Raw genomic sequence first — 18,853 nt, forward strand, 5'->3', positions numbered from 1 at the left:
GTATGAACATGTATGTGCACACACACAGAGGAGTTATTCGTCTCTTGTCTTTGTGTGGAGTTGAGACATTAGATGTCTCCTGACTCCCAGAAGACAAGTCCAGTGTTGCCCTGGGGACTGAAATGCAACAGCCACGGAAGCTGAAGCTGCCTGTTTATTCCTTAAATTGATACAGCCCAGACAGGAGCATCCTGCCCACACTTGGCTGCATTCCAATAGTAGGTAAATAACAGTACAGTGTTCTTTGTCTTTTCGTATTCATTCATGTGCCTGTACTGCCTTGTGTCCTCATTAGTGCTGGCTTTTGTCATGGAGCACCTTGGGCTGGCCTGTGACAATGGGCTCATTCACAGTCTTCCAAAGAAACCCTTTACCTTTGTCTGCTGATCAGAGACACCGTGCCAGTGCAGCTTCCCTGAGTGGGACCACTGCAATACTGTGGGACCGCTGCCAGGACCTTCCTTCATTCCTGTTCCTTCCTTGTAGGACTGATAAATCCAATTAGTCTGAACTCATTACAACCATCATGACATCATATTTTAACAAGAGCTTAAAGCAAACAATAGTGTTGTTGCAGCAGCTGCCCTCCCAGTGCTGTGTGGAATTAATCTTGCAGCAGCTGATTGGTTTGCAGGAAGAACTGATTACCTGCCATGAGTGGCTGGCTGTGTGTTTGCTGACACACTGTGCTCTATTTTCCACAGTGGCTGTTCTGCCTTGGCTTATCTTTTGTTTTCACCTTGGCTCTAGTACTGATTTGCTCATTGCTCATGGTCTCAAGGAGACTTCCATATTCAGCTGGGCTGAGTTGAATTCCCTGGCACTGTGTCCAAGTGTATTGTTCAAAAAGTTTTGGCTGCTATTTGTGTTTTTCAGCTCTTTTCCTTTAATAAAACTTTCATCAACACAAAATGTACAGCTTAAAAGGACCATCATAAAGGTAGCATTTTATCTTGTCTCAGTCAAAGTGTGTTAAGACTTTTGCAAGTTTGGCAGGATTTTTACATGGGCACATTCATTTATAGAATGAGTGAAATGTCCGGAGAATTAGAAATTGTGAAGCAAAATCCTATTGACCAAAGGCATTGTTCCTGTCAGCAAAGCCGGGGTGTGAATGGGAATCTGAGTCTTTCCTTGGTGGTGAAAGAAAAGCTTTTTGGGGAGATTTGAAGTGGAAGTTACAGTGTTTCATGTCAGTCTGAATTGTGAATGTGTCTGTGATATATGCACAAATGTCTGCTGGAGGTCTGAGAGCAGCAATTTCACACAAAGATAAAATCATAACTTGCTAAAAACTTTGCTTGTGAACAAGAGTAATGATTGCAATACACTAAGGGTACAGGTGATGATGTTTGCAGGATTTACAAGCATCCCACTGCTCCAGAAAATAAATTCTTCCGGTAGCATCACTGAAAGCCCAATAGATAATTGATATTTCAGTGTCAAGTCTGGAGTGAACTTTAGTCTTCTGAAGTGACATTAGTGCAGTACTGCTGAGCTCCCTACTCCTTGGGCAGGTCTGTGGTGTCATATCCAAATTAGAGACTGCAGCTTATACAAGCCAATGTGTACTGTCATTATTCTGGTATTTTTTGGGAAAATACTGAAAGAGGAGAGGAGAGTATCTCCTGTTGAATCATCAAAAACTGTCTCTATGCAGCCCAATACTGTAAATCTTACAAGATTTCACTGAGGAGCAACTCCAGGACCGCAGATCTCTGGAGGCTTTTATATGTCATGTGACCCAATGTCCTAGCAGAATCTTTTGACACAAGTTATATGCCTAAGAGGTTTGGATTAAATAGACATATTTTTGTATATGACATATTTCAGGAAAGGCAGAACAAGAAAACGTACAAAGCAATGAGAAAAGCAATAATTGCACTTGGTCATGATGACAGTTTGGGTGTAGTGGTGTTATTTCTTTATCTTTAATGTGCTGGTGAATATAGGGATGCATTTTAGGCTGGTTTTAGGAAGGTTACGACAACAAAAATTATGAAACTGCATTATTTATAGTGTTGTTTGTTGACAGGTTTCACCAATTACATGCGGAGTCCATCGGGGGACATATTCAATCCAGAACATTACCAAGTGAACCAGGACATGAGCTACCCTCTGAGTCACTATTTCATTACCTCTTCACACAACACCTACCTCATGGGAGATCAGCTGATGTCCCAGTCCAGGGTGGACATGTATGCATGGGTGCTACAGTCTGGCTGTCGCTGCGTGGAAGGTAAAGAGCAAAAAGGAGCTGTCAGTGGGCTCTGTAGTCTTGTTTCTGTTCTCTGAGAAAAAAAATTGTGACTTCTGCAGAAGGCATGGTAATGGAGAAGAGGAAAAAGCATGGGAAAATGCTGTCTTCTTTTCATAAAGAGCAACAAAATGATGTTGTGATAGGATGGACAAATTTTCTTGAGCATGGAAATAAGACAGACATTTGAGGAGTGGTGGTATCGGTAGTGAGGAGAAAAATGGTAAAACTCCTGTTGTAGAGAGGATGCTGATGCTGGGCAGAATGCACTGGTGTATGTCCTACCTAGCCAAGTGTGTGACAACCAGACTGGCAAATATGGCAGAGCTTCTGCCACACCTAAGAGGAAAGTGGATATTTCTGCTCAGGGAAGCATTCTGTGAAATGGTGACAGTCTCTGCAGTGACCAGGAAGCCTTTTTGTGCAATCCTTTCTGATGCTTGTGCTGCCTTTCTGAGACATTGCCTGTTTCATAATCATCTTTTATGTTCTGACCATCAAAGTGTTTTCAGAGTTTTTCAGAAGGCAAATGTGGTTTGCTCAGGTTGGACTGTGGATGTGCCATTGGGTGCTTCAGAGGAGTTAAACATTTCATGGAAATATGATAATAGTATAAAATCAGACAAAATCCAGGGTGGACTAGGAATGACCAGGTCTGGGCTTGGCCTGTGGTGTGAGCAGCTTGGCTGAGAGTCTCTGCTTTCCTTTTCAGGTTCAGCAGGAGCACAATGAAAGCCATACTTTGCTCAGTCTTCTCTCCTTTGTCATAAACTCCTCAGCACTTGTTAAAAGAGTTTCTTTGTTGGGGCTTTCTCAAACAGTGGGAACAGTCACCTGTTCCCAGCATGAAGTCAAGGCTAGAAAGTTCCTTCCCAGGAAGGATGTTCAGCACAGTGAGGAGGGACATGCAGGGTAGGAATGCACCTGTGCCCTGTTTTGGGGACACAGCAGGCTGGGCTGCTGAAGGGAATTTCAGGGTCTTATGGTCTCCCCCAGACCATGGCCCAGGTGTTCCTGCTCTGATGAGTGTCATTGTTTCTGTCCTACAGTTGACTGCTGGGATGGGCCAGATGGGGAACCAATTGTCCACCATGGATACACCTTGACTTCCAAAATCCTCTTCAAAGATGTGATTGAAACTATCAACAAATATGCCTTTATCAAGAATGAGTATGTATCCAGCCTTCTATCCTTTGAGTCTCAGGGCTATGAATGGGAGTGTTCCATGGCATCCTTGTACAGGGAGTGAAGATCTGACCTGTTCCAGATTTCCAGATAGAATTTGGAGTTGTTTTCTGGGGGGAAATCCTTCAGATCCTTCAGAAGAAAACACCAAGGCAAAGCTGAGTAGGGATGTTCTGCACAAAGGTGTGGAGCTGGCTTTATTGAGCTTGTACAACACCTGAGGCAAAACAGGTTTTGCCAGTGAATGTTTTTAGTGAAGGGCTGACTGTTGAACCACTTTGTCTCTCTGGATGTGCACTCTGGTGCTACCAAGTCTACACCTGGGTGCTTCAGGGATAGGAAACAAGTCAGGGAATAAAGAATCCAAAGAGACAGTAGCCCGATTGTGGACAAAGCAGTGTTCATCAGAAAGAGGTTATTTTCCCTACAGGTAAATTGCTCAGAAAATCAGTATTATTCATGGGAAGTTTCATATACCTTGGCAATTACTGTTCTCCTCCTCCACAAAGTCAAAATGTGTGTGCCAACTTGTGTGATTTTTTTAAAGAGAAATTACTTTATTGCTGTAAAAATTTTCCAGTAGCTCTCTCAAAGCAGCCCATCTGCCTTTACAAATAGAGCTGATCTAGCACTAAATTTTCAGACCAGGTAAACCTTGTGAGCCTGAGATTTTTTGCAGTTTGCCTGAAGTCATGCCTGGTGTGGCTGAAAGCCTTATTTTTCCTGATGAGGAGCTAATGAAGTCCAGATGTCAGGATTGAAATAATTGATTTTTAATTAATGAATCCCTGATAGTTCAGTTCTGCAAAACTCCTTTATAGACTGACTGTTGTGCTGATCTTAAAAAAGCATGATCTCTAAAGAGAAATCCACCTTCAGTGTGATTTTGCATGGCATTGACCACACTGGAGCAGATAATTCCACAAATCTTACCTTCAACGAACCAGGCATTGTTGTTCCTTGGCCTCAGCCTGGATAATCAACAATAAATGAGAACAGTAAAACTAGAACTAGAAACAACAGTTGCTGTCTTTGTAAAAGAGCCTTTGTCTGCAGGTTTATCTGTATGGCACTGCTCTGTTTTTAGTGGGAAAAGTCTTCACGCTGTCAAAGCCAAATTTGCAGTTGGTGCTTGTCTCTGCAGGTACCCTGTGATACTGTCAATTGAGAACCACTGCAGCATCATGCAGCAAAAGAAGATGGCTCAGTATCTTACAGAAATCCTGGGAGACAAACTGGATCTGTCTTCTGTGCACAACGATGACTCCACAAAGCTCCCTTCACCAGCAAGTCTTAAAGGGAAGATCCTGGTTAAGGTAAACACCTAACTTAAATAATTTCATAAAAAGCAGACCTTAGGAAACTGGGTCTGGGAAAAGGTTCAGAACAAATGTCTTCTCAGCCAGTAAGAACCTGGAAAGAACATCCTTTGAATAATTTTGGTTTTTTTTTTTTTGAATATGTCATAGCAAGAGTGGCATGCTCCTCTGACTCTGTAATGAATTTATCTTCTAGGGCAAGAAACTTCCAGCCAACATCAGCGATGATGCAGAGGAAGGAGAAGTTTCTGATGAGGACAGTGCTGATGAGATTGATGATGACTGTAAACTAATGAATGGAGATGTAAGTGAAGTGCCCATTTGAATATAAATGTCTTTCAAGGCTTCCCAACCCAGTGAGAGGAAACCTTGTAGTTCTCTGGACTGCAGGTGTGGTCTGATCTTTGAGATTCATCAGAAGTGGTTCAGGTTCTAAACCTTCATGGGGGCAGATTGACAGAAGTGCATAGAAAGCAGCACCTGTTCTAGGGGTTGTTTCAAGTTTAGAATTTTAAAGAGTAATATAATTCTTCAGTGCATCACAGTCTGCTTCCCCTAAAATGCAAAAAAAAACCCAAAAAGAAAATATTTTACTTATGTCAAATTGTGGTCATTTTTACAGAGCATCCCTTTGCTTTGCTGAATGCTGGGCTTGGTTGATTTTTACTGCAAGGAAAATCTCTGCTGGCTTCGATCTGAAAATCCCTTATTTCTTCATCCTTTTCAAAAGTTCTGTTTTTTGTCACTTTAATCTTCTGGCAAGTTCCACTGCACCTTGCAGAAACAATACAAAACACAGCAAAACCATTTAGTGACATAAACCAGATTGTCTTGGAGAGAGTTTGCATTTTCAATCCTCTCTCCCTCAGGCTATTTCATAATTTTGTATTATGGATCTGATCCTTTTCATCTGCAAAAGAAACTTCTTTGTGAATAAGACTACCAAAGGAGAAAAATAATTTCTTACCTTTTTGGAAGTTATTACATGTTAGAATATCACAATATTTTACAGCACCATCTTTGTTATTAACAGTTCCCTTTGCTGAGGTTTACTGATGCTTTGAATCTGAGATGTGCTACACCTGGTTTGCTTTTGAAAATGAATTTTTGAAGAGTTCAGAAAATCAGAGCTTGTTTCATGATAAATGTTACTGGAAATTCTTGAGGCCTACTGAGAGAACACAATCTGTCACCCCTTAAAAGACCTGAGCAAAAAAGAAAACCCTTTTTATTTTTAGTTGTATTTCCCCACTTCCCCACATGGGCCATGGTGCACAGAGAGCAGGGAACCAGAGCTCTCTTCCGTTTTGCCTTGGATCTGCTGAAAAGAGGATTCTAAAGCATCTCCCATCCATTCCACCTATTAGATCCAAATTAGATCTTGCACGTATTGTAGCTGCAGGATCAGCCTGAACATGGCATAGGACTCACATGATGCTTTTTTCATCACTGCTGTAATAGTTTAGATTCACCAATTTTTCTTTTCCCGGCCAACGCACCAGATAATGTGGTGGGTTTTAGCACTAGCTAAAATCACCAAGGTACTTACTCATTTCTACTGTGAGAACGGCAAAACAGGCTTAAAACTTAAAAGGAATAAAGAAACTTTATTAATAAGACTACAAGAATAAGAAACCAGAATAAAATCTCCAGAAACTTTTTCTCCCCCCTCTTAACCTTTTTGCTTTCCCAACACCATAGAGACAAAACCTGGGATGGTAAAGTAGTACCGACTATACAATAGTCTTTTCATCAGTCTCTGTAGGGAGAGGAGTTTTCTCTTGTCATTCCATGGAGAATTCTCCACAAGAAACAGTTGTCTCATTACTTTTCATTTCTACGATTGGCAGCCGCCCGGGCAAAAACTCTGCCATTTCCTCCTCCCATTTTCACACCACTCAGAGGTGTGTTCATGGGCTATGAACTCAAGGGGTATTATTTTAAGGATGAGTTATTCAGAAGCAAAGGTTCTTTTATCTGTCTCTGTGATCATCTCTGGGAACAGAGGTTTTTTCCTTCTCTCCCTTGGGGCAAAGGGTCTTCACCAGCTCTCACTTCTCTCTCTGTTCAAGCATCTCATGGGATCACAACTGCTCCACCATCTGCTTGGTTTCATCAATGGATACCTTTGCTCAGATCTACACTTTGAATACTTCATTTCCCCATTACTCTTTCATGAATTAAAGGAGTTTTTCAGAACAGTATTGTCCATCTCCATGGTCCTACCAAGAACATTTCAGCTTATTAAAGCATCTCCTCATTCTCCTTCCATCTGAGGCTTGACTCTCTCTTACTGACATTGATGTTTCATGTTGTCTTTTATGTGTCAATCACTCATACTTTCCTCTCTCTGGAGAGGGGATTAAGTCTGAAGGTCTTATCTGTGTAGTGAAAGGGTTAAATCTGGCCCAGGCCACGGCAGGTATTCATGGTGTCGGAGTTCAGGTGCCTCTCTCAGCTCGACTGCCGCTGGAAGGCAGCGGATGGTTTTCGACCTGGAGACTTCTGTGCGCCGTATCGGCGAGATGTCAGCAGCTGTGCCCCGGCCCAGCTTAGGGCCGGGGGCCCCCCAGCCACCCCACTGGAACGGGACCCGGTGGGTTTCCTGGGAGGGTTTCCCGGGAGGGGCGACAGCAGAGCCCAGCCCGGCCGGGGGCCAGGGGAAGCCCCGCAGCCTCCTTCCCCTCCCTGCCTGGGAGCTGCTGGAGTCTGGCCCAGTCCCCCCCGTCCCAGGCCGCACAGGCTGCGGGGGAGTGGGTCAGCTGCACCAGAGCTCCGATACCTTTCAAAGCTGGAAACAAAAAGAAAAAAGTTCTCGGGCTTTGGGTTTTTAAAAGGTGGTATTCAGAAAGGTGATCTTAACTTTTCAGTGCTGTCGGTTCTCAGACCTGGCCAGCTATTGGCCCGATCTCAGGAAGAGAAGGAAACTTCCAGCAGCCTCGCTCAGAGAAATCACTTCTGTGGTGTTTTCCACTTTTTTTCCTAAATGCCAAACTACCACAACTGCTTTGTTTAATGATTTAATGTTTTGTTTCCAGGCATCTGCTAACAGGAAAAGAGTGGAGAATATAGCAAAAAAAAAACTTGACTCACTGATAAAAGAATCCAAAATCCGTGACTGTGAAGATCCAAACAATTTTACAGTTTCCACTCTACCATCCTCAGGAAAGGCTGGGCTGAAGTTTGACAGTAAGAAGGTGAATTTATGTTTAATTGTACTTGTGTTTCATTAATTTACTAAATATATCTTATCTTACTGACTTCAGCTTTGTAGCAGAATTCATGCAGTTAAATGATGATACCAGGTGAACATCGCTGTCAGGTACACAAACTATTTTTCTTGCTCACACAGGAACTGGAGCATGAAATGTACTCTGAAATTACTTCAACAGAAAGAATTGGATTTTCCATTATAAAAACTGCTTATGAAAGTTTGGCTCTTTTTGTTCTTCAGTTCTCTATGTTCTATGCATTTTCAGTATATTTTAATTTTATACTAACTCTAATTTATAAAAATGTACTCAGCCTGCAGACTACACTTCATGAAGTTGAGGCGTTTTCATTTTAGACTTTGTATTAAGCCACAAAAAGTTTGGGAAGATTGTTCCACACAAATGAAAAACAGTGGAGATCTGCCAATAATAAGCAGGTGTAATAACCAGGGATTAAAACTAAACTAGGGATGAGAACTGAAAATCAGCTTCCCAAAACATTCTGTGGGGTGAGTTTTGGATGTACTTTAAACCCAATTCTTTACACGAAGTATCAGAGAGTTCTTGTGAGAGCCACTACAAGGCCAAGGCTTGACAAACGCTTTAGCAGAGGTGTTACCCAGAACAGTCAGTGCTAAAATCTCCTCCTGTTTGTGCTGATATACAGACTGTCTGAGCACTCTGTTTGAGCCTCCTGTGTTCTCTCTTTGGCTGCTTCAGAGTAAACTTGAGGATGATGTGGAATCCGGGGAAGATTTTAGTGCCAGCAAAAGGCACAGCCGGTCACTCATGGGCAGCTTTTCCAAACGCAAGGTGAGCCCCTGGCAGGGTGAAGTCTGTACCAGATCTTGGATTCTTGGAAGGTTTTTTATTTTTGCGTGCAGTGGAGAGGAATTTCATAGCTGCAACATCTGCAGCACCTTGCTCTGAGGCTGTTCACTGAACAGACAGGCTGCAGAGCTGCTTATCATTGTGCATAATGATACAGATTTGATTTATATGAAGGTCTGAGGGTGTGTAAGATCTAACTGAGAACCACAAAAATTAATTCACACCTTTTTTGGATTTGTGCTTTCTTTATAACAAGGCTCAGACCTTGGGCTGAGTTTTTCCCCATTTGCAAATTTTGCTGTAGAGCTGAGTGTCACGAAAGCTGTCATTTTCCATTTTCTCTAAGTAACACGCTCATTGGTATAACAAAGCAGAATTGTAGCCAGCTGCTCAAACTTTGATGACACAGTTATGATATTATGGTTTTATTTCCTTCTGGTACAGAAAAAAGGAAGCAAATTGAAAAAGGCATCAAGTCTGGAAGAGGGTGAAGACGATTTGGATTCTCAAGGGAATTTAGCCAGGAGCTCTGTACATTGCAGCAGGTCTGTTAACAAGTGATTGGACAACTTTTTTGGTAAAATATGCCTGCATAAATGCACCCACTAAATAAGTTTGTTTGTGGTCTAGATGTCAGCTTGTTGGTGGCTGCAGCTATGTGACAGGAAAGTGGGGAGATGCAATGTCTGCCACCAAATCACCAGACTGATCTCTTGGTGCTGTTCAGACTAATTAGCAAAGCGCAGTGGACCTTTTATGTTTTTTGAGCCCTTACTGACTCATTTCTTTACCCTGATTTATTTTTAAATATGAAAGATAACACATACCCCTTAATATGTGGGAAGTTAATTTGTTTTGTCTTTCTAGGGTAAACCGACAGAAGAAGACAATGAAGCTGTCCAGGGCCCTGTCTGACCTGGTGAAATACACAAAGTCTGTTGGCATCCATGATGTTGAAACTGAAAGTAAGTTGAACGAGAAGTTTGGTGAAAGTAATTGCTACACAAAGAAATTGAAAGGTTTATGTTCTTACATATATTTTCATTAGATGCAGTCTTCTTAATGAAGATTCAGATCATCATCATATTCACCTTCATCTTCCCAACCATAATTGCTCCAATAAACACAGTATCTGCTAATTTGAGGAAAACAGAGTTCCCTCTGAGTGGCATGCACTGAAATGATGCTTGATAGTTAAGGAACTAGTGCTATGTTCTTTTGAAAACTTTATCTAGATAATAAATAAATGAATTAGGAGACTACCTCTCATCTCCTCTGCAGTCTCTTCCAGCTGGCAGGTTTCATCTTTCAGTGAGACTAAAGCCCACCAGATCCTGCAGCAGAAACCAGCACAGTACCTACGTTTCAACCAGCACCAGCTGTCCCGCATCTACCCCTCCTCCTACCGAGTGGACTCCAGCAACTACAATCCCCAGCCTTTCTGGAATGCTGGCTGCCAACTTGGTGAGCAGAAAGAAAACTTATTTATTTTTTGTTCTATTTTGGGAGGGTTGTTTTAATAGGAGAGCTGGAATCACCCCTTAGGACACTGAGTTCTCTGTCCAGCTTTGTTGACCATTGAATCCTCCTTGTTACTGTCCCTGGATTGATTACTTTGAACATGTCTTACATGCAAGGAGGTGTCTGGTAAATGGAAATAAATTAACTTCTCAAATGAAAGAGGGCTTCAGAGTTTAGCTCTTCTGGAGAGCTTCTCTCCCTGAAGCTGTAATATAAGAGAATAATTTTCCTTATTATTTTTTGCATCTAAGAAGTCAAATTTGAATCTGATTTCTTTTTTTAAATAGTTGCACTAAACTACCAGTCAGAGGGGAGGATGCTGCAGCTGAACCGGGCCAAGTTTAGTGCCAATGGGAACTGTGGCTATGTCCTCAAACCAAACTGCATGTGTCAAGGTAAGGAAAACCAGCAAAACCAGTGGATCACTGATTGCATGACAGGATTGAGTGTGAGGCCTCGTTACAGTTTGTTTAAAGATGTATTTCTGCTATAAGCAAACGAGCCAGAAGGTATCTGTCATTAAAGTCATGTTGCACTTTCACACTATGGGACTCTTCATTCTTACAGGTGTCTTTAATCCAAATTCTGAAGACCCACTGCCTGGTCAATTGAAGAAACAGCTAGTTCTAAGAATTATCAGTGGTCAACAACTTCCCAAACCACGTGATTCCATGCTGGGAGATAGAGGAGAGGTATGGGACAGCTGGTGATTGTTACTTTGTGATGCAGGTTTATTTCCATACTGGCTGAGCTAAGGATGAGGATTTCACATCCTACAGTTATTGTCAGGAGACACAATAAATTAGGCCATGAACATCCTACATCTTCAGGTGGTTTTCTTCACTTTTAAGCATCACAGCAGTGGTTTGATAGTTTTCCTCTAATTGCCAACACAGTACTTCCAGGAGAAGCAGAAAAAAGTGAGATCTTATCAATTTAATAATCCACTCCATAGGGCTCAGGACCAGTAATTACCCAGACATTTGTGTACCGTGCCCATACTATAAAAGCGATTTGCTTGGGTTTCATCTTCGTTACTCTTTCTTTTCAATATTTGCTGCTCTTTGTTTTTCAGATCATAGATCCATTTGTTGAAGTAGAAGTTATAGGCTTACCTGTTGATTGCTTCAAAGAACAAACCAGAGTAGTTGATGATAACGGTAAGATTATCTGGGATTTAGGTTTTTTATGACTGAAACATCCTCTTTCAGGCAAATCTTTTTCATGAGGAGTAGATAAGATTTGGTGCCTATTATGACAAAGCACTGAAAATCGGATTTTAGCATTTTTAATGTTAATTAGACTTGGATTTTGACTTGTTAGAATTGGTATAAATGTGCTGAAGATCTTGTTGTGAAACAAGACATTTGTTTTCTCATTATGTGTGAGAGAAGCGTATTTTGAACTTGCTGTGGTCAAAAGACAGGTTGGCCAAACCCCTGCTGGAAGCAGGGCCAAATTTAGGTAAGACCCAATACTTGTTCCTTGCAAATCCTTGTGCTGTTCTTTATGGGAGTACTGGATTTTCCAAGAACAACAATCAATCTGTCAGGAAAACTAGAATGACACTGCAGCTGAGGTATTCCTTGGGTAGGCAGACTTCTTGTTTCTTGTGAATGAGATACCTGAATGCCGATTTCCCCCTTGCAAGGTTTTAACCCCATGTGGGAGGAGACATTGGTGTTCACAGTCCACATGCCAGAGATTGCCCTGATCCGGTTCCTCGTGTGGGATCACGACCCCATTGGGAGGGATTTCATCGGGCAGAGGACAATAGCCTTCAGCAGTATGATGCCAGGTAAGAGAAAGGTGACATCCCAAATTAATGGGCTGGGATTTTTCCTGTGAAAAATGAAAATTAATGTATCTGCTGCAGAAATTTCTAGCTAGAACAAGAGACTGGAGTTTGGGCCCTGAGTTCTCTGCCTTAGTCAGCTACTGACTGATATGGTGATGAAGATTAAATCAATTAACTCTAGACTTTTGGGACTAGATTTTGAAAAAATGGGTAAGATTGTTAAGCAGCATGGGTAAATACTGTGAGCTTGGCAGACTGCTGTACAGAATCCTTACTCCTTTAGTGCTTTTTCCCCTCTTTCTTTACACCAGTTTTTGAAAAAACTCTAGTGTTTTGCTTGGATTTATGACTATGTGTAGTAGTTTAACACAGAACAGAAAGTTACCTATTCTAATGATGAAATCCATGTTATTAAATGCAATTTTCTGACAATTTCCTCTTTCTGTTTTAAGTTCAGTCCTCTTTCACATTAAAGCTTATTGTGTATTTTTCTTTCCTTTCAAAGTAAAGAAGAAGTTTGTGTTTAAGATTAAAAAAAAATCCAGTCTCAGTAAACTGACCTTGGATGAAAGGTTTGCAGTCTTAATAATGGACTGGAAGTCCAGAGGAGATAATGTGGCCAAGTTTAAATTGTGGCTTGACAGCAGCAATAATGGACCCTGGATGAAACAGGGCAGGGCTGTTTTATGAAATCATGACAAAAAATGGGGGTGAAGTTTGAAAGTGGTGTGGCTCAGGTACCTGAGTGTGACAAGGTGATGCTTGAGCTTGGATCCTCACTGTGAGAAGGAGTTGGGAGAAATCTGCTTGATCTCTTCTGCTGCTCACAAAAGGAAAGTCTCCAGCTGCTCCTCCTGTGACCTGTCCCAACCCTGAGCCAGCTCTGCTCCCTCTGTTTCAGGTTACAGACACGTGTACCTGGAAGGCATAGAAGAGGCTTCCATCTTTGTGCATGTGGCTATAAATGACATCTGTGGTAAGGTGAGTGTCTCTGCAGTGTGCAACACCCTCACAGGAGCTGCTAGGATCTCATATCACACCAGGGAAGCTCAGTGGGTGAAGGTCCAGGCTGACATTTTTGTTCACTTAGAGTAAAATTTATCTCTGTGCTTGTCATGGTAGCCTGAGATCTTTCTGAATATCCATGGAGATAAAGGCAAATCGTAGGGAATTTATAAAAGATATTCTTGCAGTACCTTTTTGAGGAAGCCATAAGGGAAAGTTATTTCATTGCAGCACACACATTTATATAAATAATGTGATTTTGTCCAATCCTGTGAGTGCACCTTGCTGAACCAAAGGTTACACACCTTAACCCTGAGCACTTGTTCCCTGCAAAACTGATGCTATAAAGGCTCTGTCTGATGTTTTGGCATTTTAAATTTAATTAAATTCTTCAAGCTTATTTGCTTTCGATTTTTTTTACCATAATAACTCTTAAAATGCAGAGGAAAGGTGATTCTAGTAATAGTTGGACATATTTACACTCCTTTTCTGTTATTAAGGGTTCATTTGCTTCGCATGCAGGAAATTAATAACTCTCAAGGAGCCACATCTCAATTCCCACAAAAGTAAAGCCCTAATTTTAGACTTTTCCTAGACCAGATAAAAATGTGACAGCTCCTGTCCTCTCAGTGCAGTGTTCTGTGCTGTTAATGTCAATGAAATTCAGGTACAAAGCACCTTGCAAGGCCTTGAGGATCTTGGTCCCGCAGCAGCAAGGTGCAATGTCAGCATCACGACAGCAGGAGGAGGCATCCAACGGCCTGGGAATGCCCAGGTCCTCCTCCAAAGGGCAATTCGAGCAATTCCTGAACAGGAAAACAACTTTTTTTAACTGCTAGACTTTAATCACCTCCTAGTTCCTGAACTCCATCAGCTCCCAAGTTGCTGCCCTTGCCAGCAGTGTTTAATGGAAAGGACCGTGTTCATCCTCTGTGAATGTTTGAAGTATTTTCAATTCCGATCTCCTTTGGCAAATTCTCTGTTTAGCCCAAATTTCCTAGTGTTTCATAATTATTTGCTCTTACTGACTTCTTCATGAGTGACTGGCTGGTGGTAGTTTGCAGAAGGGCAACCTGTCCATTTAAACTTTGGCAGTATTTTTGGGACATAGATTTTTTTCTGGTGTTCCTTGGTTGCTTCTCATTGTCACTGCAGTCTCTCTGGGTTTGCTGGTGTTAAGAAGTGATTCTGTGCACTGACAAAATACAAGGATTTGGAAGGAAAGCCTGTATGTGTTGTGGTTTTGGTTTTTTTTGTTTTTTTTGTAATTTATAATTTTTAATAAAAACTACTGAAAATGTGGAACATATATTACACATCTCTTTCTGGTTTAGTTTGTCTGAATCACTTTTTGCTTTGATTTTCGGTTAACAGAGTGCTGTCCAAATTAGATTTTTTTCTTTTCTCATCTCTTATTTATGGGCAGAAAAATCACCCCAATTATCAGCCTGATTTTACCCATTCTTTATTAATCCAGAGATTCTAATGCAAACATTTACATTTTGAGACTTTTTTATAAATGGAGATTTTCCACCCGCTCAGTAGCTTGGTATTTCTAAAACAGTCTTAGATGGTTTTTTTTTCATCTTAACTTGTGTCTGAAATCTCTTTCAGATTGCTCTGTTTCCTGGAAAGGCTGTTCTTTGTTTCTGTCTCTTCTGTGGTGTGCTCATGTACTGCAGAATTTCTTGTGGTTATTCTAGATGTGCCTATATCTGAGATCCTCCCTCACTGTTACTCTGCCTTTACTCTGTCTGTTTGTGATTTCAGTGGGCTTCTCTATGTCAAAAAAGTCTCCTTTTAGAAGCAGAGCATTTTTAGACGCCTTGAAGGTACCCCTCCTGTCTCAGGGAGGTGCAGACACCACCACACACCTGCATGCCTTGAGCTGGTAGCTTCATTAGCATCAATGTTTCCTTCTTAGCATTTTTCGAGCTCTCCAACTCATGGAACATGAATTGTGACATTTGACTGGGTCACTCCTGTGGGGTCATTGACAGCCAGAGAGCCCTCCCTGTGTGAAGCAGATCCAGGATAAAAGTCCTGCCATGCTCCCCCTTCTCTCAGCCTCTCCCTCTCCTGTCTTTTCTCTTGAGGACAATAATTCAAACCCCTTCCTTCACACGAAAAGAGCATTGACAGTGAATCATTTGCTAAATTGTGGGAAAGCCTGTATGCTGTTTTTCAAGTCTTCTTTAGAGAGTGAAACAGCCCTGTAAAAGCTGGGCTGGAAGCTGAAAGCACGATGTCCTGGATCTCCCTCAAAATTGCTCTCTTTTATTTTTTTCCTTCTTTTAAAAGCTTTTTTTCCCCCCAAGTTAACCAAATCTGCCTTTGGGTTCTTGAATCGCTCCATTGATTCAAGCAATAGTGTCCAGCTTAACAAAGCTGCACCAAGCAAACCAGAATAACACCTGGGACCCTGCACTGCGTGTCACCCATTCCATCAGTGCTTCCCTTTTCTTTTTGGTGGATATTATTTGTCTGTGTTGTTTGTATGACAGTTTTTTCCTGGGTTTTGCAAATATTTATATTGTCTAATTGTTATAGAAAAAAATTGTGTACTTTCCAGCTTGTCTCCCAGTAATCCAAGCAGACTGTTCAATAGTCTGGCTCTCACAGATCTTCCAGTATTTAATATTTGCCTTGCATGGGAAAAATCAATCCCTTTATCATCTTTATCTTATACTAAATTTTTGATAATGTTCTACTCACACCGGAAATTGGCATATGATAACTAAACTTCTGACAATTATAATTCACTAAATATTATTTTATAAAGTAATATTATGAACACTTTTATTGGTCCTTGTGTCAGCCAAATAAACCTTGGTCACTCATGGCAGCTTGGGGAGGACGCTCAGGCTAAAAGCAGTTCTTAGCCCAGGCTCAGTGCACAGGGCAGCCAATATCTGTCCATTAAGTCCTGCACAGCAGAATTGGAAATGCATGAGCATGCACTTAAATGTTTATTTGGGGGTGAAATACCATTGTAATTTAAATGAGACACTTCTGTGCCGTTGTTTGGCACTGCAGAAATGTGACCTCATGTGACATCACAGGGCAAAACTGGAACAGTGCTGTGAGTGCCAGCAAGCATGGTTGCGGGTCAGGTTCCATCATGGGCTTCTTAAAATGCACTTCCATCATGATGTACTCTGGGTTTATTTGTTCTTGATGCTCAAAAGTCTGATCTAACTGGGAAATAAAGAGAACAAATGGGGAGAAATAGATTAAAAGAGAAATATCTTTCTGTGCTTTAAGTGATCTCTGAGCAAACCAACACTGTTTCAGGCATCAGCCTGCTGCTTGAAAAGTTGGCAAGTACACCTGGAATGTCTGCAGGAATGCTGGAACTCTGTTTCATTGAAATGTAAATCAGTTGTATGGTGGTGGGAAATTTATGATGGTGAATTTATGTGTTTAATGCTTAAATAACTACTGATGACTATGGAGAACTGTATTATGACACTGACTAACTTCCCTTGTTTATAGTGTGTTTCCTCAGTGCTGAAAACATACACGAGTGTCTTGGGATAAGTGTTGTATGGTAGGAAAAATTACCAAAATGTAATCACACAGGTAGAAATTGAAATATTCAATGATCTTTTGTGTGTGTATGGTTAACTGCTGTTCGTGACCATGCTCAATTCAATTGAAGTGTAAATCTCATTTATACTGAAAAATTATTCTATTTTATGGTCAGTGTTTATTTCCCAGCAGTTCCTAGAAAATGCATTTACAACAAGAACATTAAATACACCTGCTTTGGGTGAAACTGAGAAACTCTTCAGCTTTCAGAATGAAATTCTTGTAGACAGAAGTATTTCTTTTTTTTTTTGTCTTCTCGATAGCTCTAATGTTTATGTAGATGTTGTAAGTAGTTACATGCTAGAAAGAAAATGATGACAAATACAGAGATAAGTGTGGCTGGAAAATGTTATCTAAAAACATAGCTGAGAAAAAGAAAAAAAAGAAATGTGTTATTTTGGAAAGCTGCTGTTAGTGATTTTTTTTCATTTTTAATGCCTGTCCTATTTCCGGGTCAGTTCTCATGCTGATGGTAGGAATATAGCAGGAGACTCTGTATGTGAATGATCATTTGCTCATGAGTTCCTATGCCCAGAGGAAGAGCCTTGCATTTTTTATAAGGGACTTTTTATATTTTTAATCTTTCCTTATTTCTTTTGTAGGCCAAACAAGCTCTAGGTCTAAAAGGGCTATTTCTCAGAAATCCAAAGCAGGCCTCTCTGGACAGTCATGCTGCTGGGCAGCTCCATCGCAAACATTCCTTTAGCAGCCACATCCTGCGACGGACAGCCAGTGCACCCACCAAGAGCCAGAAGAAGAACAAGAAGGGCTTTCCCGAAATTGCTTTTGATACAAAGGACAGCAGCTCTGCAGGGGCTGGAGAAGGGCGGGAAGTGGAAGCTGCCTCCCAGCCTCGCTTTGTGCAAGAGCCAGAGAGTACTTCCCTGTCCCCAGCTCCCCGAGACGGTGCCAGTGGGGAGGCACCTGGCAAGGGCTTGAAAGGTAAGGCCCAGGGCTCTCCCAAAGGGCCAGGGCAGAGCTGTGCCCACCCCGGGGCTCCTTTCAGTGAGCCCTTGCCCAGGGCACACAGGGTGAGGCTGCAGGAGCCCCAGGGCGAGAAGCAAAGCGTCTTCGCCCGCTGTGCCATCAACAGCTCGGGCAGGATTGGAGTGGCCACCAACTGCATGAAATGCATGATTGGTTCCAAAGAGAGCCCTGACCCAGAGGGGCCATGGAGTGACCACACTGGCAGGCCCATTGCTAGAGACCCCCTCCACCCTGGGCAGACCAGCAGTGCAGAGGAGAGGGTAGAGCTCAGGACCTGGGTTGTCAGAGGGCAGCCCAGGCCACACTCAGATTTGCAGGCTTGCAGCAGCCCTGGAACTGCAGATGATCTGACAAGGAGCACTCAGTATTTTGTGACCCCAGGGAAGACAAGTGGTGATTCTAAGTGTCACGGAATAAAGGCTCATTCCCGGCAGTGGTGGCAGTGCCCATCAGGTGGCAAGTATGGAAGCACTGTCAACTTGGTTGCAGCCAGCAATGGCTCTATATCCTCAAACTCCAGCAGTCTAGAAAGCCTTGGAAGCCCAGAATTCCCCAAGCACTGGTCTGAACCTTCTCGAAGGCAAGTGGGCACCCTACAGAGGGAAATGAATGCCTTGTTCGTTCAAAAACTGGAGGAAATTCGAAGTAAATCCCCCATATTCTTTACTGGTAAGACCAGATTTTCTTCACCCTTCTCCACTGTAGATTACATCATTGTCTCAGCTTCTGCATAGCATTCTTACTTAGAAGCTCCTCTATGTTGTTTGGCTGTCAAGAGGTCTTTTTTTTTAATTTTGTCAATAACAAAAAACAAATCTGCATAAATATTTTTATTTTCTTTTTTGTAGATGTGTCTGGTTTAGATTAGTCCTTACCATGCCTAGTTAACCATCTGCGGTAGTGACACTGTCAGTAGTCCATAAATGTTGGGGTTGTTTGTTCAGGGTTTTTGTTTCCTTGGTTTCCTTAGTGAATGTGGTATGATACTAAGTAAATTTTAAGATCCAAACCAGAGCATTAAATGAGATTGAATACGGAAAACCCATATCAACAAACAATATTTCCATTTATCAGCCTTTGTGTTCCACTGAGGGATAACCACATCAGGGATGATGTCTAATGTGCTCTCTTTTAACAATAAACCTAT

The 18,853-nt window shown here is 41.8% G+C and overlaps 1 protein-coding gene across 1 annotated transcript in view; it reads left to right on the forward strand.

The window, feature by feature from the left end:
- The window catches only part of PLCH2 (phospholipase C eta 2), an 81,062-nt gene that overhangs the window by 55,414 nt on the left and 6,795 nt on the right, over positions 1 to 18,853 (forward strand). The window contains exons 8-22 of the mRNA XM_058854900.1: positions 2,036 to 2,239; positions 3,307 to 3,427; positions 4,587 to 4,758; positions 4,958 to 5,065; positions 7,800 to 7,958; positions 8,694 to 8,786; positions 9,249 to 9,349; positions 9,672 to 9,769; positions 10,086 to 10,268; positions 10,613 to 10,720; positions 10,893 to 11,017; positions 11,401 to 11,485; positions 11,977 to 12,123; positions 13,025 to 13,104; positions 17,322 to 17,661. Coding sequence (XP_058710883.1) covers positions 2,036 to 2,239; positions 3,307 to 3,427; positions 4,587 to 4,758; positions 4,958 to 5,065; positions 7,800 to 7,958; positions 8,694 to 8,786; positions 9,249 to 9,349; positions 9,672 to 9,769; positions 10,086 to 10,268; positions 10,613 to 10,720; positions 10,893 to 11,017; positions 11,401 to 11,485; positions 11,977 to 12,123; positions 13,025 to 13,104; positions 17,322 to 17,661 — 2,124 coding nt within the window. The remainder of the gene's footprint in view (positions 1 to 2,035; positions 2,240 to 3,306; positions 3,428 to 4,586; positions 4,759 to 4,957; positions 5,066 to 7,799; positions 7,959 to 8,693; positions 8,787 to 9,248; positions 9,350 to 9,671; positions 9,770 to 10,085; positions 10,269 to 10,612; positions 10,721 to 10,892; positions 11,018 to 11,400; positions 11,486 to 11,976; positions 12,124 to 13,024; positions 13,105 to 17,321; positions 17,662 to 18,853) is intronic.

This window comes from Poecile atricapillus, chromosome 22 (genome assembly GCF_030490865.1).
Source record: "Poecile atricapillus isolate bPoeAtr1 chromosome 22, bPoeAtr1.hap1, whole genome shotgun sequence".
NCBI lineage: Eukaryota > Metazoa > Chordata > Aves > Passeriformes > Paridae > Poecile > Poecile atricapillus.